Raw genomic sequence first — 21,072 nt, 5'->3', positions numbered from 1 at the left:
GAAGCTGCCCAAAAACCTGAGTGAGATCAACACTGCGGGAAACTTCTGGTGCTAAGAGAGAATTTATTAACCAAACTCTGGGACAGAGCAAAGGATGCAACATGGGAGAGATTATCTTTAATACTGGTGTTCGAGCCTTGGAAAATGAGCAGTCCTTCCTCATAGTGACAGTGAGTCAGAAGTGCTCCTTTTCTATCACACAGAGGAAATCAGCATAGCTGATGACTGAGAAAAATGATCCCCCTTTCTGAAACAGCTTTGGTGGTCAAAATGGAGGCTAGGTAAATACCTCTGGGCAAGCGAGCAATGTATGTCTCTCTCCACTGTGGACTTGCTATCTTCATAAGGCTCTCAGCTGCCCGTATCAATGAGTAAGATGCTAAGATTCGCCTCAAACCTTGGCTGTATTTTCCCAGTGGCAGTGCAGTGTGCTAATCGCTGAGCCATTGGGATAGCCCTGTAGGGCACTCGTCTAATAGTTTTTCTAGTTCTTCCACTGATGTCCTTATACATCTTTTATGATTTTGATAGTGATGCTACTTTCCCCAGGCACTTTCTTTCTTACTCTACGCTTGCTTTTCTTTTGAATATAGAGGGAGGGAACTACCTTAATCTTGCCCTTCATTGCAGTGCAACCTTTCAGAAAAGTTGTTTCCCTCATCTTCTCTTCCAACCCTGAGTACACATCAAGGAATTCTAAAGATGGAAAATATTTGAGCTCTTCCTATTTAAGTTTTGATGGTCTTTTTCCTGCCTTCGTGTTCTATTTAGTTTTTTCTTCTAAATGGACAAACAGCCAGTTCTCTTCATTTTAGAATTAAACTCTAAATATTTTCTTCAAACTGTACTCATTGCCTTTACAAAGGAATGAAAACAAAATGCAGCATCTGACAACATTTGAAGGAGAAAATCACATTACCTTATAGAGTTCTAGAAAGAAAGTGTTTTTTTTTTTAACTACAGTTCTTCTCTCATACTGCTGATAAACAGTGAAAAGAAATTCTTTCCTAAGTATATATATTTCACTCCTATTATACATAGATACATTCCTTTAGGAGTAACTCGAGCAATATAACCTGAGATATGAGGTAGCTGATGTATGTGAGGTATTAATATGAAAAATATTTTCACTGTATGTATGTTGTAAAACTCCTGGAGTATTGCCAGCAACAAAGGCATTGGTCACTTAAAGAGATGCCTTATCCCTGCTCTGCCTGTACCTTTTTTTTTTTCCTGCTGGACTATCTTCCTTTGTTTTCCTGTTCTGCTATTCTCACATCTCATCTCCCATTTGCTATTATGCAAGGTCCTTTTGAGGAGCATCTTTTCCTTCCTACTAACTATACACGTATTGGTAGCAGCAGCTGAAGCAACAGTCAGTGGGCACTTGTAAAGGTGGTGTGTTGTAAAATAATATATCGAATATTTAATACTCTGAAGATGTGGACTTTATCTACACTTAATGGGTGGGGAGGCTGATTACTCATTCATAGCTACGCCACTTGTGAATGATGAGGTCACCCCTATCTCAGGAAGATAAATGCCATATCCTGTTATGACATATTCCTTTTGTATAAAATTAGTTCAATTTTCTCACTACTGAGGAATCAGTATAGCTGAGGAAAAAAGTCACTTCAAGATAAAGGCATTTTTCTACTGTAATTCATTATATATCCTATTTTCATTTTATTTTATTTCTGTTCTGTTTTGTTCTATCTTATCCTGTTCTACGTATAGTATTTTACTCCCTACCTAAATGATATCTGACTAAAGTGAAGCAAAAATTAGATGATACAATGAAGCTTTGTAGCATTCTCTCTCATACCTGTCACAGGCTCCTTCCAAGAGCAGATAATGAAAATTCAAAGTCAAACCATTTAACTTTAAGTAAATGGAAATGAATTTCCAGAGAAGAGTGATTTTTTTTTTCCACAGGTGAAAAAAAGGAACAGCAGTACACTGACAATGCGAATCAAGATATAATATATAATTGTGATAGATAGGCATATGTAAAGCATAAATATTAAATGCTATTATATTGCATGCTGTCACGTGTTTTTAATTTTTCTTTACTGTGCTTTTTGCCTAAGAGAGGAAGATCTAGAGTGTGTTGTATGAAACAGTGGTACTGTATCAGAACATTTCTTCAGATCAATCAATACTAAAGCAACTTGCAGAATACCTTACAATGGTATAAGGTGTTTAGATGAAAAGTATGTCACTTGGACACCAGAACCTGTCAATAATCTGAGCAAAATAAGGAATAAATGCAGTTAAAAATATGGGGCTGAATTCTCAGCTCTTTCACACAAGTATGCTACACCAAATTCATTTTAATCCATCACATGGTGTTGTAGCACTGGTGAAATGTATGGTGAATTGGGCCCACGCAATTTAATGAGGTGCAGAGAAGAATCTTGATGATGGATATTTTCATCAGTGTGTAAAATAAGACGTCTCAAATTCTGTGTTTTACTGTTGTGATTAATTTGGGGACAAAAGATACTAACAATCAAAATGGACTTCTCTGCAGACATGAGATAATGTTTTTCATTTAGTATCTTTTCAGGGTGATGAGAAAGAAGGTGCTTATGTATTCTGCAGACATTTGCAAACCTACCTTGGAATCCTGTTGGTCTCACAGCATACAAAACTATTTGTTGGAAGTTCCACTGACTCAATGGAGCTACTTGTGCGAGCAAAGTTACCAGGGATGCCTTTTCAGTCATGTTAACACTTAAATTCAGATACTAATCAATACTCACAAAAGATCTCAAAGAGAGAGAGAGAGTGAGTCTGGTTCTACTTCCTTGGATGAAAACTGGTGACTTTCAGGACTAAGTTGAAGTGGGGTTTCACTAAAGGCTCTCTGTCCGGGCTGTCCCTTTGAAATGTGAAAACCTGCCTGGAGTTGCCACTGTAGAGCAGAGAGTGACAGTCAATGGATGGGGACCTGGACTTGATTACGTCCACTCTACTGCCCAGCCATACACTGATGGACAAAACTACTGTAATGGAATGATCATTTGGAAAATGGCTACTGCCCACATTTACATTCCTTTCAGTCTTGTTCCATGGCCAATTAGAGAGGTGGCCCAGCCTATATTCATGCCAGTCTTGTACTATATTGTAAGAAAAAGGAAAGGAGCAGCTCAGAAGTCTTTAATTATTCCTCCAGCCATTTATTGACCTGCTCTCTAAAGGCCACATACAGGCCTTCATCTGCATGCAAAATTCCTATTGACATCACTGGGAGAGCCACAGGCAGATGGAAGGTACTTTGTAAACCTCACATTTTAAAGATGTTGTAAGAGAAAGGCACAGAACTTGAGAATTCTTGAAAAGAAATGAACAGCCTTATCTAATTTTGCTCTTTAAATGTGGAATTTGAATAATGTTTTCTCCTAGTGAGCAACGTTCCCCCCTTCTCTACGAGCAACCTAACCCACACGTTTCTGTAAAGTCTTCATATTTAACACTCAAACAATTGATGTCCCTATAGTATAAACAAGATAGATAATGAATATAAGTGGGATAGAAAATTAATCCTACTTGCGAGGAAAGAGAGTCATAATTCACTTAGGCTTCTCAGCTCTTACGTTATGAGGTCTTCAGCTAACTCATGGGATCCATTCCACATCCCACAGATGCTCATTATGAATTCTTTTTATGTGCAACATGTGGGGACTAACCAGTTTCATATCTCCTGGTATTAGCTGCAATCCAAAGCATTTTGTATTAAAACAGAATGCAAACACAGATGCTATTTAATACAAAGGATTTGAATGCAGTCTCTGTTTTAACATCAAGTTGGTGCGTCTTAATTTGGTTTGGAACAGAAATGGAAAGAAAAGTCAAGATGAGAGGATACCGTTAGATTAGGAGCCAAGCTGAGATTCCAGGAGGCAAGCATGGGAAAGGGGGAGATGGGGCCAGGTGACAGCTCTGATTTATGGAAGCAGAGGATCCGGTGCCTTCGGGGCGGCAGGGCCCCTCCAGCACCGTGCAAGCCGGGGCACTCCTGGCGTCCTGTCCCAGAGCACTGTGTGCTGCGCTTCCCCGGCCTACAGCCGGCAGCGGGCTGCTGCGGTGCAAGGTGCACCGCCGCGCGCCTGGCTCGCAATGTCCCCTCGCTGTTTTGCAAAGTGCGCGGCAACGCACTTCTCGCACCGGCACGCAGCAGCCCGCAGCTACAGGTCTGTAGTTCCGGAGCGCCCCGACGCGCTGAGACAATCTCTGGGACCCTCCTGCGGGAGGGACCCTCATATCCCCCTTCCCTCGCCCCCGGGGCGCGCTGTGGGCTCGCAGTCCGCGGCCGGGGTGCCAGCCGACCCGGGCCCGGGAGGAGACGGGCGGGGAGGCGGCGGCGGCGGCACAAAGGCTCCGAGCTCGTCCCGCGGGGCGGCCGGGGAGGAGGCGCGGGGCACGGCTCGGCGCTGTGCGTGCCGTGTGCGGAGGGTTTCGCGTGGTGTGAACTCACGCACGGCGCACACCTTACAAGTTTGAGCGGCAGTAACATTGCTGCACACTAGGAGGGGAGGAGAGTCAGTCCTTATAATAGGAACAAACTCCGCTGTTGCACAAAAGCGGCGTGTTTCCTCGCTCGAGAAAACCGTCCCTTCAGAGAGAAAGGAGGGGAGGGGGGGGAGGGGGGAGGAGGGGGAAGCAAAAGCAAAAGCAAGTTACCAAGAGCGAGAACTTGCGCAGCAACCATCCGCCGCTCTTCCTCCTCTCCTCGGGATCGGAACGGGGCTCTCCCCCTCCCCCCTGGCGCGGGCCCAGCCGCGCTCCGCCGCCTTTCTTATTACTTCATTGAGCCCGAGCGATCCTCCAAGAGTCGCGTTTTGGGGGGGGAAAGGGGGGGGGGGGGGGAAGGGGGAGGTGGAGGGACGAGGAGGAGGGAAAAAGGCAACATTCACTGCTCATCATTTCCATCGCACCGCCAAAGTAACTGCGCCCCCCTCTCCTCCCGTCCCTCAGCCTGGATTTTCTCTGTATCCACAGCCGCCGTGCTGTTAGCTGTACCTTTTTTTTTTAATTAAAAAAAAAAAACTACAATTTTTTTTTTTTTTAGCTCAGCTCCCCTCCCCCCAAGCCCTTCGTAGTCCGGCATCGTCCCCCTCACCCCGCGCCCCCCCAGCCCCTCTCCATCTCGCCCGGCAGCTCACATCAAAGCGCCTTGCCTCACTCCCCGCGGCCGCCACTCACTAATGGGATTGCAGCGTGCCCGGCTCCGCCGCTGCAGCCGCCGGAGGGAGAGCCGCTGCCGCTGCGCCTCTTCGCCGAGAGCCGCCGGGTGCTGAGCCGCGGGGATGATCAGGATCTTCCCGGATTTCAGCGTGCAGGTGACGGCGGCGGCCGGCGGGGCGGCCGGGGGGGTGCCGGCGGCGCCGGGCATGGGGCGAGCCGGAGCGGCGGCCAACGGGAACCCGCAGAACGTGCAGGGCATCACCTCGTACCAACAACGGTGAGCAGCGGGCGGGAGCGGGCGCGCGGCTCTTCCCCGGGCTCCCTCACTTGCTTTTTCTTTGTGCTTTTGTGTTTCTTTGTTTTCTCTCTCTCTCTCTCCCTCTCTCTCTCTCTCTCTCTCTTTTTTTTCTTAATATATATGTATATATGTATATATATATATATATATATATATAAAATCTTGCTGTTTGACTGTTGGGGTTAGCTTGGTGGGAGGGGAGGGTTTTTCCTTCCCGCTTCCTTTTTATTTTTAATATAGCATCTTTTTAAAATGCACTGAGAAGTAAACGCAATCTCCCAGTTTTGTCTCGGATGAGCTGAAAAGCAACAATAGCTGGGGGGGGGGAAAAAAAAAAAAAAAGAAAGTGCGGGCACGGTCGCGTAGCGTGGCCGCTGCAAAGTTTGGGATCCCGTCCGCTCATCCTTTCTGAAGAGGAATTTCTCAATGTCAATGCCTTGTGCAGATCCCAGTGTGTGGCAGCCAGGGGGACAATTGATCCCGGGATGCCGATTGAGAATTTGCTTTCAAGCAAGAAAGAGACCAATTTTCACTTGGGGTTGCACACTTGCAATTCCACACTGTAGGTTAACAGCATTACTGTGTCACCTGTTACTACAGGGAAATGCAGCACGAAACCCTCAGCACTGCTATTTTTTTTCCTTTTCCTTTTTAAACGCATTCTGATGCAAATGCAGGGAATTCGCAGGGAGCGCCGTTAGAAAGCGGTGTGCACAAAGTTGGCAGTAACTCGCAGCGAAGTTCAGGGAGGTTCCCACCACCCCAAGCAGCCCCGCTCTGCGCCGGCACTGCCTGAGCTCCCTGAGGTCAGGGTCCCGCAGTGCTGTGCAGGGCGAGCCCTGGAGTGGGGCTCCGGGAGTGTCCTCCATCAGCTCAGGAGCGAAGCGAACTGCTCACAGAAGTACTGACAGCACCTCACTGTAGGCTGAGAACGAAGGGAGACATTCACATTTCTCTAAATGCAATAATGTCCCAACGATCTGACTTTTCAATACTAAATAAATCGTGAGAAAAATGCAGTGTAATAACAAATACTCCAGCTATATCTCTCCATAGCATAGAAGCTAAAATCATAGAAAGTTTTAATGTCGTATTTCAAACAAATGTTTTAGAAACCAGACCGAGCAGTGCCTGCTTTGGTCTTCAGCAACTTTGGTTCCCCTCTCTCGCTTTGGGAAACACACACAGTGTTTCCCCGCTGATACCCACGATAGAAAATGTTCGGTGCTAACTTTTGTGTGTTTTATTAAAGGGAAAGACATGAGCATTAATAACCTGCAACAGCCCCAGTGGTGCCCCACCACTTCTTTAGTGAGGATCATTTGAACTAAGCCTGAGCCCTGCTTTGCCACTAACCGTCCCCATACACAGTGACTTGGCTGAGGGAGAGGGAAGGAATGGATTAAAGTTGGTTTCTTTTCACGGTTTCGCTATGATTTTTGACACTTATAAAATCTTTAAATTACAATGGAAACTGATGGGCATTTTAACGAGGAAGTACGGGCAGCGATCACAATAGTTGAGGCTGTGAAGTGGGGAAGTCAGGGGTCAGAAATGTCACTTTGGCTCTTAGACAAATAAAAGGGACCTCTGGAGACTTTAAGTTAAACAGAAATATACCGACAAGGCAGCGTGCGAATTTGTAGTGCTCGGCGTTTGGGAGGTGGGTTGCGTCAGGCTCCGAGTAGGGGTAGCTCCAGGGGCAGAGCTCTGCCAAGCCGTGACGGCCCCGGACCAGGTGCGGCCCCACAGCAGCGGCCGCTCGGACCCCGCAGCACGCCGGGTCCCTCGGAAACATTTCTGCGCTTCTTCCAGATTGTAACTATTGCCGACGCGACAGCGTCCTTTACATTGAACGATTTTTCTCCGAGCTTTCCGGAAAAGCTTAAACCACGGCGGGCACCGACACCTCCTTCTGTGGTTGCACAAACCGAGATGACACCTGTTAACTTTTTATTTTTTTATTTATTTATTTTTTCCTCCTTGTTGGAGCCGAGGCAGCAGCCGTGCCGGGAGGAGCAGGCACGTGGCACCCACAAGCCCTCTGTCTCCGCAGCCCACCTGCCCCAGCCGTGGGCTCACGGCCCCGCTCCTGCCGGCGGTGCGCACCTGCGCTCCCTTCCCCGGGGCGCCGACCCCCAGTCGCTGCTCTGCCGGCCCGTGCCCCGGAGCTGCCGCGGGGAGATGTCCCGTGGGGATAGCGGACTGAGCGCATCCCCAGGAGCCCGTCTGGGGGTCAGGCCCGGGCCGCCGTACTGCATAGCAGCGGCAAGAAGTAGCTACAAAGTTACCGGCGGGGATGGGTAGCTTGTAGCTTTCTCCTTTCCAGGTGTCCTGGGTGAGATAATTGGGACTGCGGTTCCGCTTTCCCGCTTCTTAATTTCCTTCTTAGTTTCACAGCAGTGCTGCATTCCCCCAGCAAAGCGGGGCACCTCTCCGCTCCCGTTAGTGCTGTGCCCCACTCGGGACGCGGCTGCTCGGCCCCAGAGGGAGGGGGTGGCTGCGTGGGGTCTGTTCGGTGCCCGACCCCCGCCCGCTACCGGAGCCGCGGAGTGAGCTCGCGGGCTTTCCGCGCTCGCGGAGATCCCTCGGGCCCCTGAGAACCTCTCCCCGCCGGAGCCGCGACTCCGGAGGAGGAAAGTGTGCGAAACTGCAACTGAGTGGCGGTGTTGCGCCGGCAGCGGAGGCTGCGTCCCCTGTACGCAGAGCGGGAGCAGAGTCGGGGAAGCAGCTGGAAAATGCCCAGAAATACTTTCACAGCGGTCAAGCGCGGAGATCCCCGCCTGCCCTCCTTCCCGCCCCCGCCCCGCTCGCCCCGCGGCCCGGCACCCCGCGTAGCCCGGCCCAAGGGCGCGGGGCCGCGAGTGTGAGCGTGCGAGCGGCTGCGTTGTGTGTGTGTGTGTGTGTGTGTGTGTGTGTGTGCGCGCGTGTGTGCGTGGCCGTGCCGCACCTGCCGGGCGATGCCAGCGGCCGGGCTGCCCGCCGGGGCTGCGCCGCGGCTCGCTCTCCCCGCCGTCGCCGGCCGCCGCCGCCCGCGCTGGGCATGTCTCTGGGGCCGCCGGGGCCCCGGCTCCCTCCGCTCCTCGGCTTATGGACGGCGGCAGCGGCAGCAGCAGCAGCAGCGCTAGCGAGCGAGCGAGCGAGCAACCTGCAGCAGGACCGCGCGGAGGAGCGGGAGCCCGCTATGCTTTGGCCTCAGTACTTTTCCTTAGCCCGTCTGGCTAAGCAGGGCCACCGCTGCCGCTGCTAGACACACAACACACACCAACATCAGGAGGGGGAAAAGTAAGGGAGAGGAAAAAAAAAAAGCCAGGAAGATGGCGCCCACCAAGCCAAGCTTTCAGCAGGATCCTTCCAGGCGAGAACGGTAACACTTTCTCTTTATTGAACCTGCAGCAACAGCAGCCGCAGCAGCACCGGGCCGCGCCGCCGCCGGGGCCGGGGCTGGCTGCCATGGCGGGGAGGGGGGGGGTGGGAGGGGGGGGGACGGGACGCCGCCGGCACCACAGCTCGCCCCGCCGGGCGCCGCGAGTTCTCCGAGTGCGCCGCCGCACCCCGCGCCGCCACCGCCGCGCACGCACCGCCGCACCGACACAGGGCGGCCGGCGGCAGCCCCGCTCCGCTACCGCGCCGCCACGGCTCGCGGCGGCCGACGCTCAGCAGGGCGCGTTGGCGAGCGGCTTTGCGTGTCTGCGTGTGTGTGCGCGCGGAGCGCACCCCCCCCCTCCCCCGCACTCCCGTGCGGCCCCCACCGCTCGGCGGCCCCGAGAGCGGCGGGGGCGGTGGCGGGGCGCCGCGCCAGGCCCGGCTTGCTGGAGCGGAGGGGCCGGCCCCGCCGGTGCCGTTCAAGTGCGGCTAGGCCGGAGCGGGGGGGCCTTGCCGCCGACAGCCCCCGCGGCCCGGCCCAGCCCCGCTGCAGCCCGCAGGGTGCCGGCGCCCCCCGGGGCGGGCGGAGCGATGCCGGGGCGCGAGCGGGCGGGAGCCGGGCGGCGGGGAGGGGGCGCGGGGCTCCATCCGGCCGCCCATGGGACTTTTGTTGGGGAGAGCACTCGCTGCGAACGCGCTGCGCTGCTGACAAGGATCGCCCGTAGCGGATCTGTTATAGCGAAGTGAATCTTTCTAGAAGTGACCAGGAGGAAACAAGAGTGCAAGTTCATGCGGTGTTACTTTGTGCTCCTTACTAAAGTGCTCCGAGCTGCGGTGCCGCGCTGCGAGGAGGGGTGCGCCCAGAAGTGGGGGGTCCGGGGAGTCTTCTTCCACCTCTTTCCTTCCCTTCTGAAGTGAACTTGAGGGTGAAGGATAAGGAGGGTTCCTTGTTTGCTGTAAAAATGAAAATGAACATTTAGACAGCTTTGAAAAGTAGCCGGGCTGCGTGTTGCTTGCTGTATACTTCCCAGCACCGAAAAATACTTCAACAAAAATAAAGTGTAGGGGGCCTGTTCACTTTTAATCTTCATTTCAGACTTCCGTTTTTGAGTACGATCAGCATTTCTAGTACAACTTCTAAACCCCATGGATTCTGTCTGGATTCTGTCTGTTATTTTTCAAGGGAGGCAGACTGCCCCGCACCAGAAACTGAGCCCAGAAACACTGAGCGCGGGGCGTGTGGGCATTAACTATTGCTCTGGGACAAGGCTGTATTGACATACAGCTGATTGGGAGACGTGTGCAATGGGAACAAAGTGGGCTCCCACAAGTCAGTAAATTACAGATTTTCATCTCCCAACTATAAATATTTTTTAAAAATCCTCATTCCGACAGCTGTAGAGGCATCTCATCTCTGCTGCGTTCGCACCACTTCCAGCAGCAGCTTCACTGCCTTAGAGTTCTTTGTTGGGAAACAATTTGTATCAGTAAGTCCTGTCCCCCCACATACACAATTCCGCTGCCTCCTTTCTGAGCGCCATACTGTATTAGCACGAAGTGCATTCGCCAGGATAGCTTCAGTAATCTCTCCGGCAGAAGCATATTTGTGTGCCATTTTGGGAATTTCTCTGAGATAGGAATCTGGAAGATAGAATTAATTTCTAGGGGAAACTTCATAGCCTGTGCATGAGTGCTTTCTTTATCACCTGTCTCCATTTGGCATTCGGAGAAGGTAAATCAAAGTGCGCGATTTGTTATTCTGCTCCACTTGAGAGCTGAACTAAATAACACTTGGTCTGAAATTCTGATTGAAGTTGTAGGAGGATATACTGTATTTAATTTAATGCCCTTTAATAGCATCTTCTTGTTCAGCTCTGGTGCTGTCATTTTAAAGGTTGGATCCAAGTGGTTTTTCCCTGTAGGGAGTGGGAGGAGTAATGATTTCAGGGGAAAAAAGTCGTCTGGATTCCTCGAGCACTGTAGCCACAAAGTTGGCCTGGTGGCCGAGCGGCTGCACTGTGCCCTTGGGGTTCCCCTTCTTATCACCTCTCGCAGTGCTCCGGTGTGGGTGTAAATATTGCATGTAGGGGCTGAGGACATTTTTCGTACCAGAAATAACGTCAGTCTACTGTTCTTTAAAAAAGTTTCTGGAAAGCTGTAGCAGCATTTCAGTGCTCACGCCGGCATGTCCTTTTTCTTAAAAATTCAGTACTGTGGCTCCGAAGCCCTGCATTAACTGCTGATTTAAGCTGTCTGTACACATCCTTCCCACAGGATGTGTCAGTCTCCTCAAGCTGTGGCACTCGGCCGTCACTGAAGGGGTTCTGCAGGCTCTTCCCCAGACGCTGCCTCCCTAAAAGGAGTTCTGGGTGTGAGGGATCCCGGAGGGAGCTGTGGTACACTCTGCGTTTGGTCTCAGTTTCCACAATATTTAGGTGGATTGTGTTATTGTTTCCAGCATGAGGTTAGTAATTATGGAACAACTGTGAGAGGTGGTAGTCCTTGCTGCAAGCAGACATCTGATTGTTTTGAAACTTTTCCACCTGTTCAGGGTTTGGAAAGGATGTTTGAAAAGTTACAGACATAATTTGATTTTCTTTTAAACTGTGTGTGTTAGCAAATGTTACAGTTACAGTAGGAGTTTGGGGTTTTTCAATTGTGCGGATATTTAACCAAGAAAATTAAATAGACAGGAGTGTCATGCACATGATATGCCAGTATCGATTTGTAAAGCATATCATCATATCAGAGTGCTATTGGCTTACAGCGAAAGAGAAAAAAACCCTTTATTTTGGCATTTCTTTCTAGAGCGTGAGCTTAAACATAGCAGTGATAAATGATGATATGCATTGTCTAACACTTGCTTTTATATAAATAGCTCCAGAAGATTGCTTAAATGATAATCGAAAATATGAAATAGGGTGGCCTTCATATCACAAGGCCAAGGGTCTACAAATGGAAAAACTGAAATAATGAAATATTTCCAAGGCAACAGACTGTCAACAAGAACAGTAATGCATGGGCATATCATAGAGCTACCAGAGAGGATATTAGATCTTATAGCTCTAGAGCCAGGAGTTATAATGACCTTTATTAAATAGAGCCCTCCCACATTACAACAATCTTTCCGATTCCTGATTTATGGATTAGCAGTCATACCGCTCTTCATAATTTGAAACATTCTCCCACCATTTGCTGCATTTTTCTCCACTGGAATCATACATTATTTAGAACTTACACGAGAGTATTGATCAACAAAAGTTATATTACATATTTTCGGTAACTAATGGGATTCTGAATAACAAGGTTTTGTCTGCAGCACTGTTTCCACATTCTTTACAGCACAAACACTTTTTTTTTTCTTACAAGTTACATCCAGTTAACTTGTTCTGTATCGATATAGGGCTACTGTGTGTTATAAATACATTATAATAATTAGAGGGTTAGGAAAACAGATTCATCCAGTGCTCAGAACTGTAGGTATTTTAAAGAGGATGCCAGGATGAATTGTCAGCATCCGTCTCCTTTTATTAGTGTCTCCCTTGAATTTCAGGGTCTCACATACTGGCGGTTTCAAATCACATTCGTTTGAAACTTGGCACACGAGTTGCCAGCCCAGATGGGAATTTTACTGTGAGAAGGATATAAAACAGTTGTTGGAAAACTGATGTCTGAGGCATTCGTTTCATCAACATCCTTGCTAAAAAGTACAATTAGTTTAAATAAACATTTCTTTCATAAAACTAGCTTTGTAATGATACCTTCATTATTAGAAAATGTATTCTAAGTCCAAATAACTGATAGTGACCATGAACATTAACTCTTATAATTTCATAAACATTTTGGGATCAATTCTGCTCATATTGTGGTCAGTGGGTTGAAGCCTTTTTGCAAACGTGGTGAAATTTTAATTTAGTATCAATTAAGTAATTTTTTTCCCTAAGTTTAAAGTCATCAGACATTTCCTGAAGTCTCTTCTCATGTGAGCAAACCTGACGATCATGCCATCAATCAGATTCATTTTACATTACTGTCAGCGTTAAGTCTTGCAGGTGTAAAAGCACCTCCTGTGAGAGGAGATTTCAGCAGTAGTCAGGTTATTTTAAAATAAACTAACTGAAGTTATTCTTTGGAGATTCAGCCTGAAAATTTGGAAATTTGTTTTTATATTTTAAATTTAAAGTGCATTGCTAATATTTTGCCTTTTACCCCCAGTTATTTCTGGGTGTTTTCTTTTGGTTTGTTTGTTGACCTATGCCTATTTTTGTGATTTTGTTTTTTTGAAAGAGGCTGCCAAAGGTTTATGCCAATAGTAAGAAGTGTTTTGAAATTTCATTTCTATTGTAATTGCATTTTTTTTCAGAAGAGGCAGTTTGTTTCTGTATAATATTTATCAAGCTACTGCATGTTATCTTTACCATAGAAAGTCCCCGTAGTACGAGTGAGGTGTGTGACTTCTTGTTTAATAGGATTTTGCATAATGAGGATTATTTGTAATAATATTGCATTTTGCTGCATAAGAAGTTGTGTCATAGTAAGAATAAAATGGTTGCTGCCATGTCCTATATGACTAGAGCATTGTTCTGTGACTAGCTGGAGCAGTAGTTTTGCAAAACACAAAGTCCTAGGCAAATGAATAGGAGCGTTGTGCCATTGATTTGAACAGGGCTCCGAGTAGTAAAAATGTCATTAATTTTGTATGCGATGATAGGCTATTACATAGGACAAAGAAGGTTTGGTAAAGGTAGGATAGTATTTGTGTTCGTAATTTGGCAGAACTGGACCCTGCCTTTGGAGAATATTGTGTTCAAGTTGTACCTTAATCTTCAGAAAAGTTCCAGATGAAATTACACATATAATTAAAGTACGCTACAGAGAATCACAAGCAAGGATAAGTCTTTTTACCATATAATTCAAAAGATGTGAATTCATTCTCTGTAAGATGACAATGACAAACTTTATGTACTTTAATGGGAGGAGGATGGGATTTTGCATCTGTGTATTATTATAAAACATGAAAGTCTTGAGATTCTCAATGAAAGGTGGAACAGTCCTCAAAGAGATTCTGATCTCAGCCTGCTGCAGCCCGATACTGAGAGCTATGTATCTGACGTGCAGGCAAGAGTCAGTCGCATTAAAGAACAAGTGATATGTAAGCAAGAATTTGAAATAGATCAGTGAAAGCAGAGTTTTGAAGATTTGTTACAGGCGATTTCTCCAACATTTTTTATGTGTCGCATTTTGGACGCATATGGCTCTTCGGCCATATATTGCCATTTGTCTGTTCCAGGGAACTTCTCACTGATGTCATTCAACATCTGAAGAATACTTTAGTATTAATGTCAAGTATTTCTGTTTTGTCATTTTTTATTTTTTCATACAGCTTACTGTGCTTTGAAAAGGGTTTCAGCATGGTTCAGCACGTTTTACTGATGAGATAGACACAAAACATTTTTGAGAACTAGCAGAAGTGACAGAAGATACCAATGTTAGCAGTAAGAATAAAATCGCAGCCCCCATTTTTGAGTTCATATTCAAAGATTATACTGCCTTCATTAGAGGGATTTACATTTCTTTTACAGGAAAAACCTCTGCTGAAATAAAGTACTTTCAGAGAATGGCTTGATTGCAACTTAAAATTAGCTGTTAGCTTGATATATAATAGAAGTTCAGCACTTGCGTTAAATAATTTAAGTAGAAAAGTACTGTTCCATTACCTGCAGGCATCATAGGTTTACATATGTATATAGTGAACTTACGGGATGTGGTCTGAATAATATGTATGTATGTAATCTGCAATAACGTCCCTGGGGCTTGAATTTCCTGAGGAGCCTATTGGGTTTAGGCATCTAGCACATACTGCATTTCAGTGAAATATGGGCACCTAAACCCTATAAGCCCCTTTTAAAATACTTGCCTGGGCATTTTGTCTCTAAAAGGAATTTAGAACAAGCTTTGTTACACAATACACTGTTTTAAACTGAATTTTATTGGGTAATGAATAGTCTTTGAACAGTCATTTTGGATTGTATCCTAAAGGGATATTGTTTTGCTCAAATTTAAGCACAGAATTGGTAGATTTCTACTTTGACTGGGAGAGGGCTTCATCTTATCGTGTATGTATTCACATTTATGTTTGGCCTACTCGCAGCCTAGGTTTGTCTGAGCTAGGTGGCTCAGAATTATCCTTCCAAGGCTGTAATTCATTTAGCAGAAGTGTAACATAGCAAATTTGAGAAGAGTGCTGGTTAGAAAGCTGTCTTTTTCCCAGAGATTATGGGATGCAGAATATGTTACTTTGTGGGGAAGAAAATGCAAGTGGGCAGTCTTCACAGGTCAAGGTTGAGGTCAGTATAGAACGAACGGAGTGACTGAATCTGTACAGCTCTGGCAGCTGGATTAAAAAGGAAAAAAAAAATCTTAAAAAAGAGAATAGCTGCTAGGGGCACTTATCCTTCAACCTTCACAGCTGCAAAAAAGTAGCTGATTTTATTTGTCTGAGCGTAGTCAGATTGGCATGTTTGCTTCACCTTTGCATAAATTACTCACAGTACATGGACAAGAGGTTTTTAAAAAATATTTACATTGTAAAAAATACAAAACCCGAACTGTTTTCTCTTGGTAGGTAACAAATAGAAGATGAGCATAAAAAGAGAAACAGATGTATTAGGCTGCTTTATTTATTCATTCTTTCTGAGCTGCTACTCGGACTTGCAGCAAAACTTGTATCAAAAGTAAAGTTTTTGCTGTTTCTTTTTTTTTTCCTCAGTGGCTAAGTGATCCAGATAAATGGTACTCAAGTAGCAGTGTTTGAAGGATCCAAGCAGTTTACTAAAATATCTTAATTAATTGAATGTTCACTTTAATAGTGAGGTTTTCCTGTTTGTAGGCAGTGCTCTGTAACAGGAACATACTTTTGGTACGTAGATTATACATATGATTTGTGGCCTGTTTTTATTCAAGATCTGTTTTTACTAAACAACTGCTTTAGGTTAACAAACAAGAAATAAATGAAGTGACAGAAAATACAGACTTCACATGAGAGAAATGATAAAAAAGATACAGCAGATTCTGGATCTGTCAGGCATATATGCTATTCCTTTTATTACTTACTCACACTCAGGTTTTGAAAACAAGAGGTTCCCTCGTTCATTTTATTTCTTTGTAAACAGAAAGAAAAATCCTACAATTGTGATTTGGAAACTGTTATTCTGTGTTTTCTCGGGGCTGTTACTTAGTTTTTGTTTTTGTATGACATCTCAAGATTGCAATCTGCAGGATGCAGCAAACACTGAAAATTTATTCTTCCCCAGAAAATGATTTGGCACACTGAAGGTGCATCTTTAGGAACCTTCATTATTTATAGTCTTTCCTCGTTAAGGAAACATTTAGGAATGATCCTCTTGTTTTATTTTTATTTTTAAAATAATATTTTGCTTAATGCTTTTGCAGTGTTATTTCAAAGTCTTTAAATCCTGCTCATGACTTGTTTTTTTTTTTTTTTTTTGCTGTGTTAATTACTATGTATTACAGTATTTGTTTAGTTCAAATAGGAATAAAAGATCAACATGACCAGGGAAAAATGTCTTCTATCTGGTAGGGAATGGCTGAATATCCCACCTGAAAAGCAAGATTAGAATCCTGTTTATTTATTCTGCTTGTTGCTACTTGTGAGGAAAACTTTAAAAATATTCAGTGACTTGTAAACATGTATTCTGTAAAGTGTGGGCATATGTTGTATGTTAGATAGACACAGTATATATATTTACTTGAAAGGAAATAATGCTGGTTGATTGTCCTCAGCATGCTATAAATGTCTTACTTTAGATAAAGTTAAATGTAAATACATGCATTGGAATGGCATTTTTTTTTCCTCTAATGCTGTGAGGGAAAAGTAGGCTCATCTTTTTTTTTTTTCTTTCACATTTTTATTGTTCTGTGTAAATGTAATTTGTTAATCCTGTGAAATTTGTCATAGATAAATTTGCTTGGATTATCTTGTCACCACCGTATCTGCATTCTTTTGTTCATTGCTTATTCATAATTTAACAGTCTGGCAGTGAGCCTTTTTGGGATGCTCACAAAAGATATATGACCTCTACCAGCTGCTACTATAACCTGCAGAATGCACAGCAAGACATTAGAAACGTGAGGATTCCTCTACTGATTAAAGTGCTCTTCATTTAAACAGTCTGTTCATAAGAATCTCAGGAATCTTTGTGGTTAGCAGTTTTGATTTTTCATTTCTCACAAAATTAGTTCTAACAATTTTTTTTTCTCCAAGTGGAAAAGCTAACATTGAATCTTAAGATGGTTGTGCTTTGCTTTCAAATGGACTAATGGAAATTAAATCCCTCATTATATATGTATATGTATACATAAGTATGCATGTGCATATACACATTTGCAAATATCTTTACCTGTCTCTATATGCACACATATATACATTTCTTGGAATTTTACAGTGGGAGAAATTGGTGCCTGTGTGTGTTATATTAAAGCTAACTTCTCTATTAGGATATTTTTCCAATACATTTATTACTATCCAGTACTAATTTACAGAAGAGTTGTCTGATTTAACCCTGCTTTAGTCCCAGCATCTTACAGAATGCATTGTGTAAATACTTAGTATTATACAGTACATGAAAGACATTAAATAGGATGTTACTTGAAGTGTAACAACATTTTAGATTTTCATTATTCTCCTGACTCAGTTTAGCATATAAATTTTTCCCCCCTTTTTTTTTCTTCTTTTTCTTATCTGCAGATCAGCTTGTGAGTAATGGCTAGTTTTTACCTCCCCTTTGTGCTGGCACATGATTATAGTTCAAAATAATTCATTGCTAATCCATGCAGTATTGGTTCATCTCCATCACTCTGTTTTATGATTAGAGCCTCAGGCCTGTAAGAACATCCTTCTGCACAGTTTTCTGCCCTGATTTTCTTTGACTGCAACCCATATTTTAAAGAGTTCTGTCATTACTGTTCACCAGACAATCCTGTTACATTTTTCAAATATGTATCAATTACAATAAATTAATATTTTGGTGGGGTTGTTTTTCAAAGGTTGGTGAAAAATACTTGTTTTTCACTGCAGTAAGTCTCCAGCAGTGGTGTATAGGGCTTGGTTCATCTCAGTCGATGATGGAAATCTGACTTGAGTTTTTCATTTTTTCTTAGCAGTCTGAATTTCCTGTGTACTTATTTATATTAGGTGCCTCAGAAAGTCGAGGACCTTAAAAAGGAAACACCGTGCCTTTTTGAAACAGACTATGGGAGAAGAGTGATTACAGCCTTGTCATTTTTAAAACAACATTTCAGACAGCACTGGTATAAAATAAAGCTGAAAGAAGAACTTTTAAAATAGATAGGGCCTGATCCTACTGTGAACACTCTTGTTGAAGTCAGTGTTTACTGGGTCAGATATGAACTGTTGTGATGTTAGAGCTGGCTTACATGATATAATGATATCATACCTATCATACCTGATATAATGATGTCAGATTTAAATTTAATATTTCCAGATTATGAAGCAAATTCATCTTTTTATTTCACATCAAATAATGCTAGTTTTTTGAGAAGGTCATCCAAAAGATTTTCCAAGACTGTTTCAGCATTGAGTAGTCCTGTGTTCTTTTTAATAATTACTTTCATCTCATTGTAGCTGTGTGTTTGAAAGTGTAGGTCAATAAGGATGATCGCATTCAGAATTTCATGATCTGTGTAGTGGAACAAATTGAAAGCAAAGCCTGTATCAATCACTGTGAAGGGAGGGTTAATTGTTACTGCTTCTCAAGCCTCTGGACAGATAAACCAGTAATGAAATACTTATTGCTCTGATATGTGAATGGTTAAGGATGAAACAATGGAAACAGAAGCAGTCTACAAAGATAACCAAAAAAAGCAAAGAAAAAACAGTAATCTGGACTAAAGTAAGATGCTGTATTTTAACATTTTTAAAGTAATTTTTTTTCATCTAATGCAGCCTTCTGGTAATGATGTAAGGGAACAGAAAGTATTCGGTTTCTAAAGTGAGTACAAAATATGACTTTAAAAGCTTTTTATTATGCAAATGATTTGAAATGCTTTACACTGTGTCTGGGTCTTAGGTAAAAGTAACATTTCTAGCATTAAGTGTTTTCTTTTCTTTGTTTTTCATTTGTGATACCATTAAGTAGTAGTAGTTGTCGTTTCTTTTTCTTTAAAAGCACAGCTGTATTTACTAAACTAAGTATGTTTTATTTCCTGGTGAAGTCATTTGAAAGCATTTTGTCTACAGCCAACCAGGACACTAAAGGAGTGTTTAAAGATAGAAGCAGCAAAATAAAATCGAGTGCAAAAACAAATTATGATATTACAGTAAACATTTAAGTACTTCTAGAATGTGAACTTAACATTTTAAACATCTGTTAGTTACTTATATGTTGAAATATATGCAAAAATATTTAGTCAAATTGAAGTCTTAGGCCCATGACAATCATCTCAACACAGTGGGTAGTTCTGAAAATTAATGAGAATGATAATACTGTAAAGACTGTTCCAGAGTTTGCCCAAATTCATTATCTAAGACTCTTGTTAAGAACATCTCAAAGAATTTTAACCAGGAAAATATATTAATGGTTCAAAAGCATTTTTCAAAACGGTGATTTATAAAAGTATAATGGAATTATATATGCAAGAGCTATAGTTAGAAAAACAAATAATACAGGAGCAGCACATTATGAGGGAGTATTTTCCAATAGCTGAGGTACTTGGCTTTGATTTTGTCCGTACATGTCAAACTCCCCTTATTGATTTATATTTTGGTGTGGAGGAAATGAAAAAGTGAAGGCAACTTCACAAAATACATATTTGTGACTCCTTGTTAGTTACTTAATGAGGCCCAGAGCTGCTAAAAATCTCAGTAAAGTAATTAATAATTTTTGAACTAGTGTAAACGTCTTTTAGACAATCGAAAAGCACTTTTAGGAGGAAGGGTGATGAGACACATCTTTAGATTTCTCTTCAGAATGTTAAGAATTTCCTGTTGCCTGTTTCCTGATGGGATTGACGCAGCTGTGTATCATATGGAATGAAAGAGGAACTGAGTGCCTGACTTTGTTTCATGCAAGTTCTTTCTGTAAAGAAAATGTATGTGTTGATTTTGCCTGTTTTTTTTCAGACATTCCCTCATATGAATGCTGTACACAAAATTGTCCAAGTGGGAACTAATTATAATTAATTTATCTATTTCCCAAGGGATTATTAATAACTGAATTATATTAGTTAAGAATGCTTCCTTCTTTTCTTTCCTTCCTTCATTTTCTTTCCTTCATTTTCTTTCCTTCCTTCTTTTCTTTCCTTCCTTTTCTTTCCTTCCTTCTTTTCTTTCCTTCCTTCTTTTCTTTCCTTCCTTCTTTTCTTTCCTTCCTTCTTTTCTTTCCTTCCTTCTTTTCTTTCCTTCCTTCTTTTCTTTCCTTCCTTCTTTTCTTTCCTTCCTCCTTCCTTTATTTCTGTTTTTTTTTCTCTTTCTTCCTTTCTTTGTAAAATGAAAATGAAAGAATGCTTGGAAAATTACTGTGTGAGTATATGAGTATGCATATATAGTCATTGGAAAACTGATCAGAGAATAGTTTTTTTACTCATTTTACCTGTTTTGCAGTCCATAGCACATTTACACAAAAGTTTTTATGGTACATGTGAACACAAAATAGAGAAGAATGGGAGGATCCAAGACTGATTTTAAATAGTACTATTCATCTAGGCTGTCCCACTCCACAGACAGATTCTCTGAAAAGATTTCATGGTGGAAAATGAGTTCATGGTGGTAAACTGCATTAATTACATTTTTCAGTAATTCTCATCAATGGTGAGAGGAAGTTTAGCAGAAGGTGGTTATCATGGTTAACTGATCTGGAGATGGGTGGGGATAAGGAGCTGCAGATGCCTGGCAGTGCAGTCATCATTCTACTCGTGGCTCCTGCTAGAATCAGGAGCAGTGTGTTGCAAATTTGTGTGATATTCTGTTCCAGATAGAATTTTTACTATCTCTGTCAGTATTAATTTCTGCTGATAAGACTATATGAGGCAAATCTGTTTGTTTAAAAAAAAAAAAGTCAAATACAATGATAAGAGTAAAGAGGCTGCTTAGCAATGTACTGTGCTCCTGTGCTGCTAAAAAAGACCAATCGAAAAGGTGGTGTGTTTTGAATAAAGTGCAGTAGTGGTAAGGGCATGTT

General features: G+C 43.4%; 1 protein-coding gene across 7 annotated transcripts in view; it reads left to right on the top strand.

Moving 5' to 3' along the window:
* The first annotated feature begins 5,367 nt into the window (after positions 1–5,367).
* Positions 5,368–21,072, top strand: part of NPAS3 (neuronal PAS domain protein 3) — a 597,540-nt gene continuing 581,835 nt past the window's right edge. For 4 of the 7 annotated variants that reach the window (XM_065753495.1, XM_065753486.1, XM_065753469.1 and 1 more), the window contains exon 1: positions 8,404–8,855. In XM_065753495.1, the coding sequence (XP_065609567.1) occupies positions 8,806–8,855 (50 nt within the window). In that variant the 5' untranslated portion in view covers positions 8,404–8,805. Of the gene's footprint in view, positions 5,468–8,403; positions 8,856–21,072 lie in introns of those variants that run through there. The other 3 variants (XM_065753476.1, XM_065753462.1, XM_065753444.1) reach the window with 1 other exon arrangement.

The sequence above is a fragment of the Cyrtonyx montezumae genome, unplaced genomic scaffold (genome assembly GCF_038088225.1).
Source record: "Cyrtonyx montezumae isolate F1298 unplaced genomic scaffold, pur_monq_1.0 scaffold_10, whole genome shotgun sequence".
In the NCBI taxonomy this organism is placed as follows: Eukaryota; Metazoa; Chordata; class Aves; order Galliformes; family Odontophoridae; genus Cyrtonyx; species Cyrtonyx montezumae.
The sequence above is the reverse complement of the archived record's forward strand: the minus strand, read 5'-3'. Positions and strand labels throughout refer to the sequence as shown.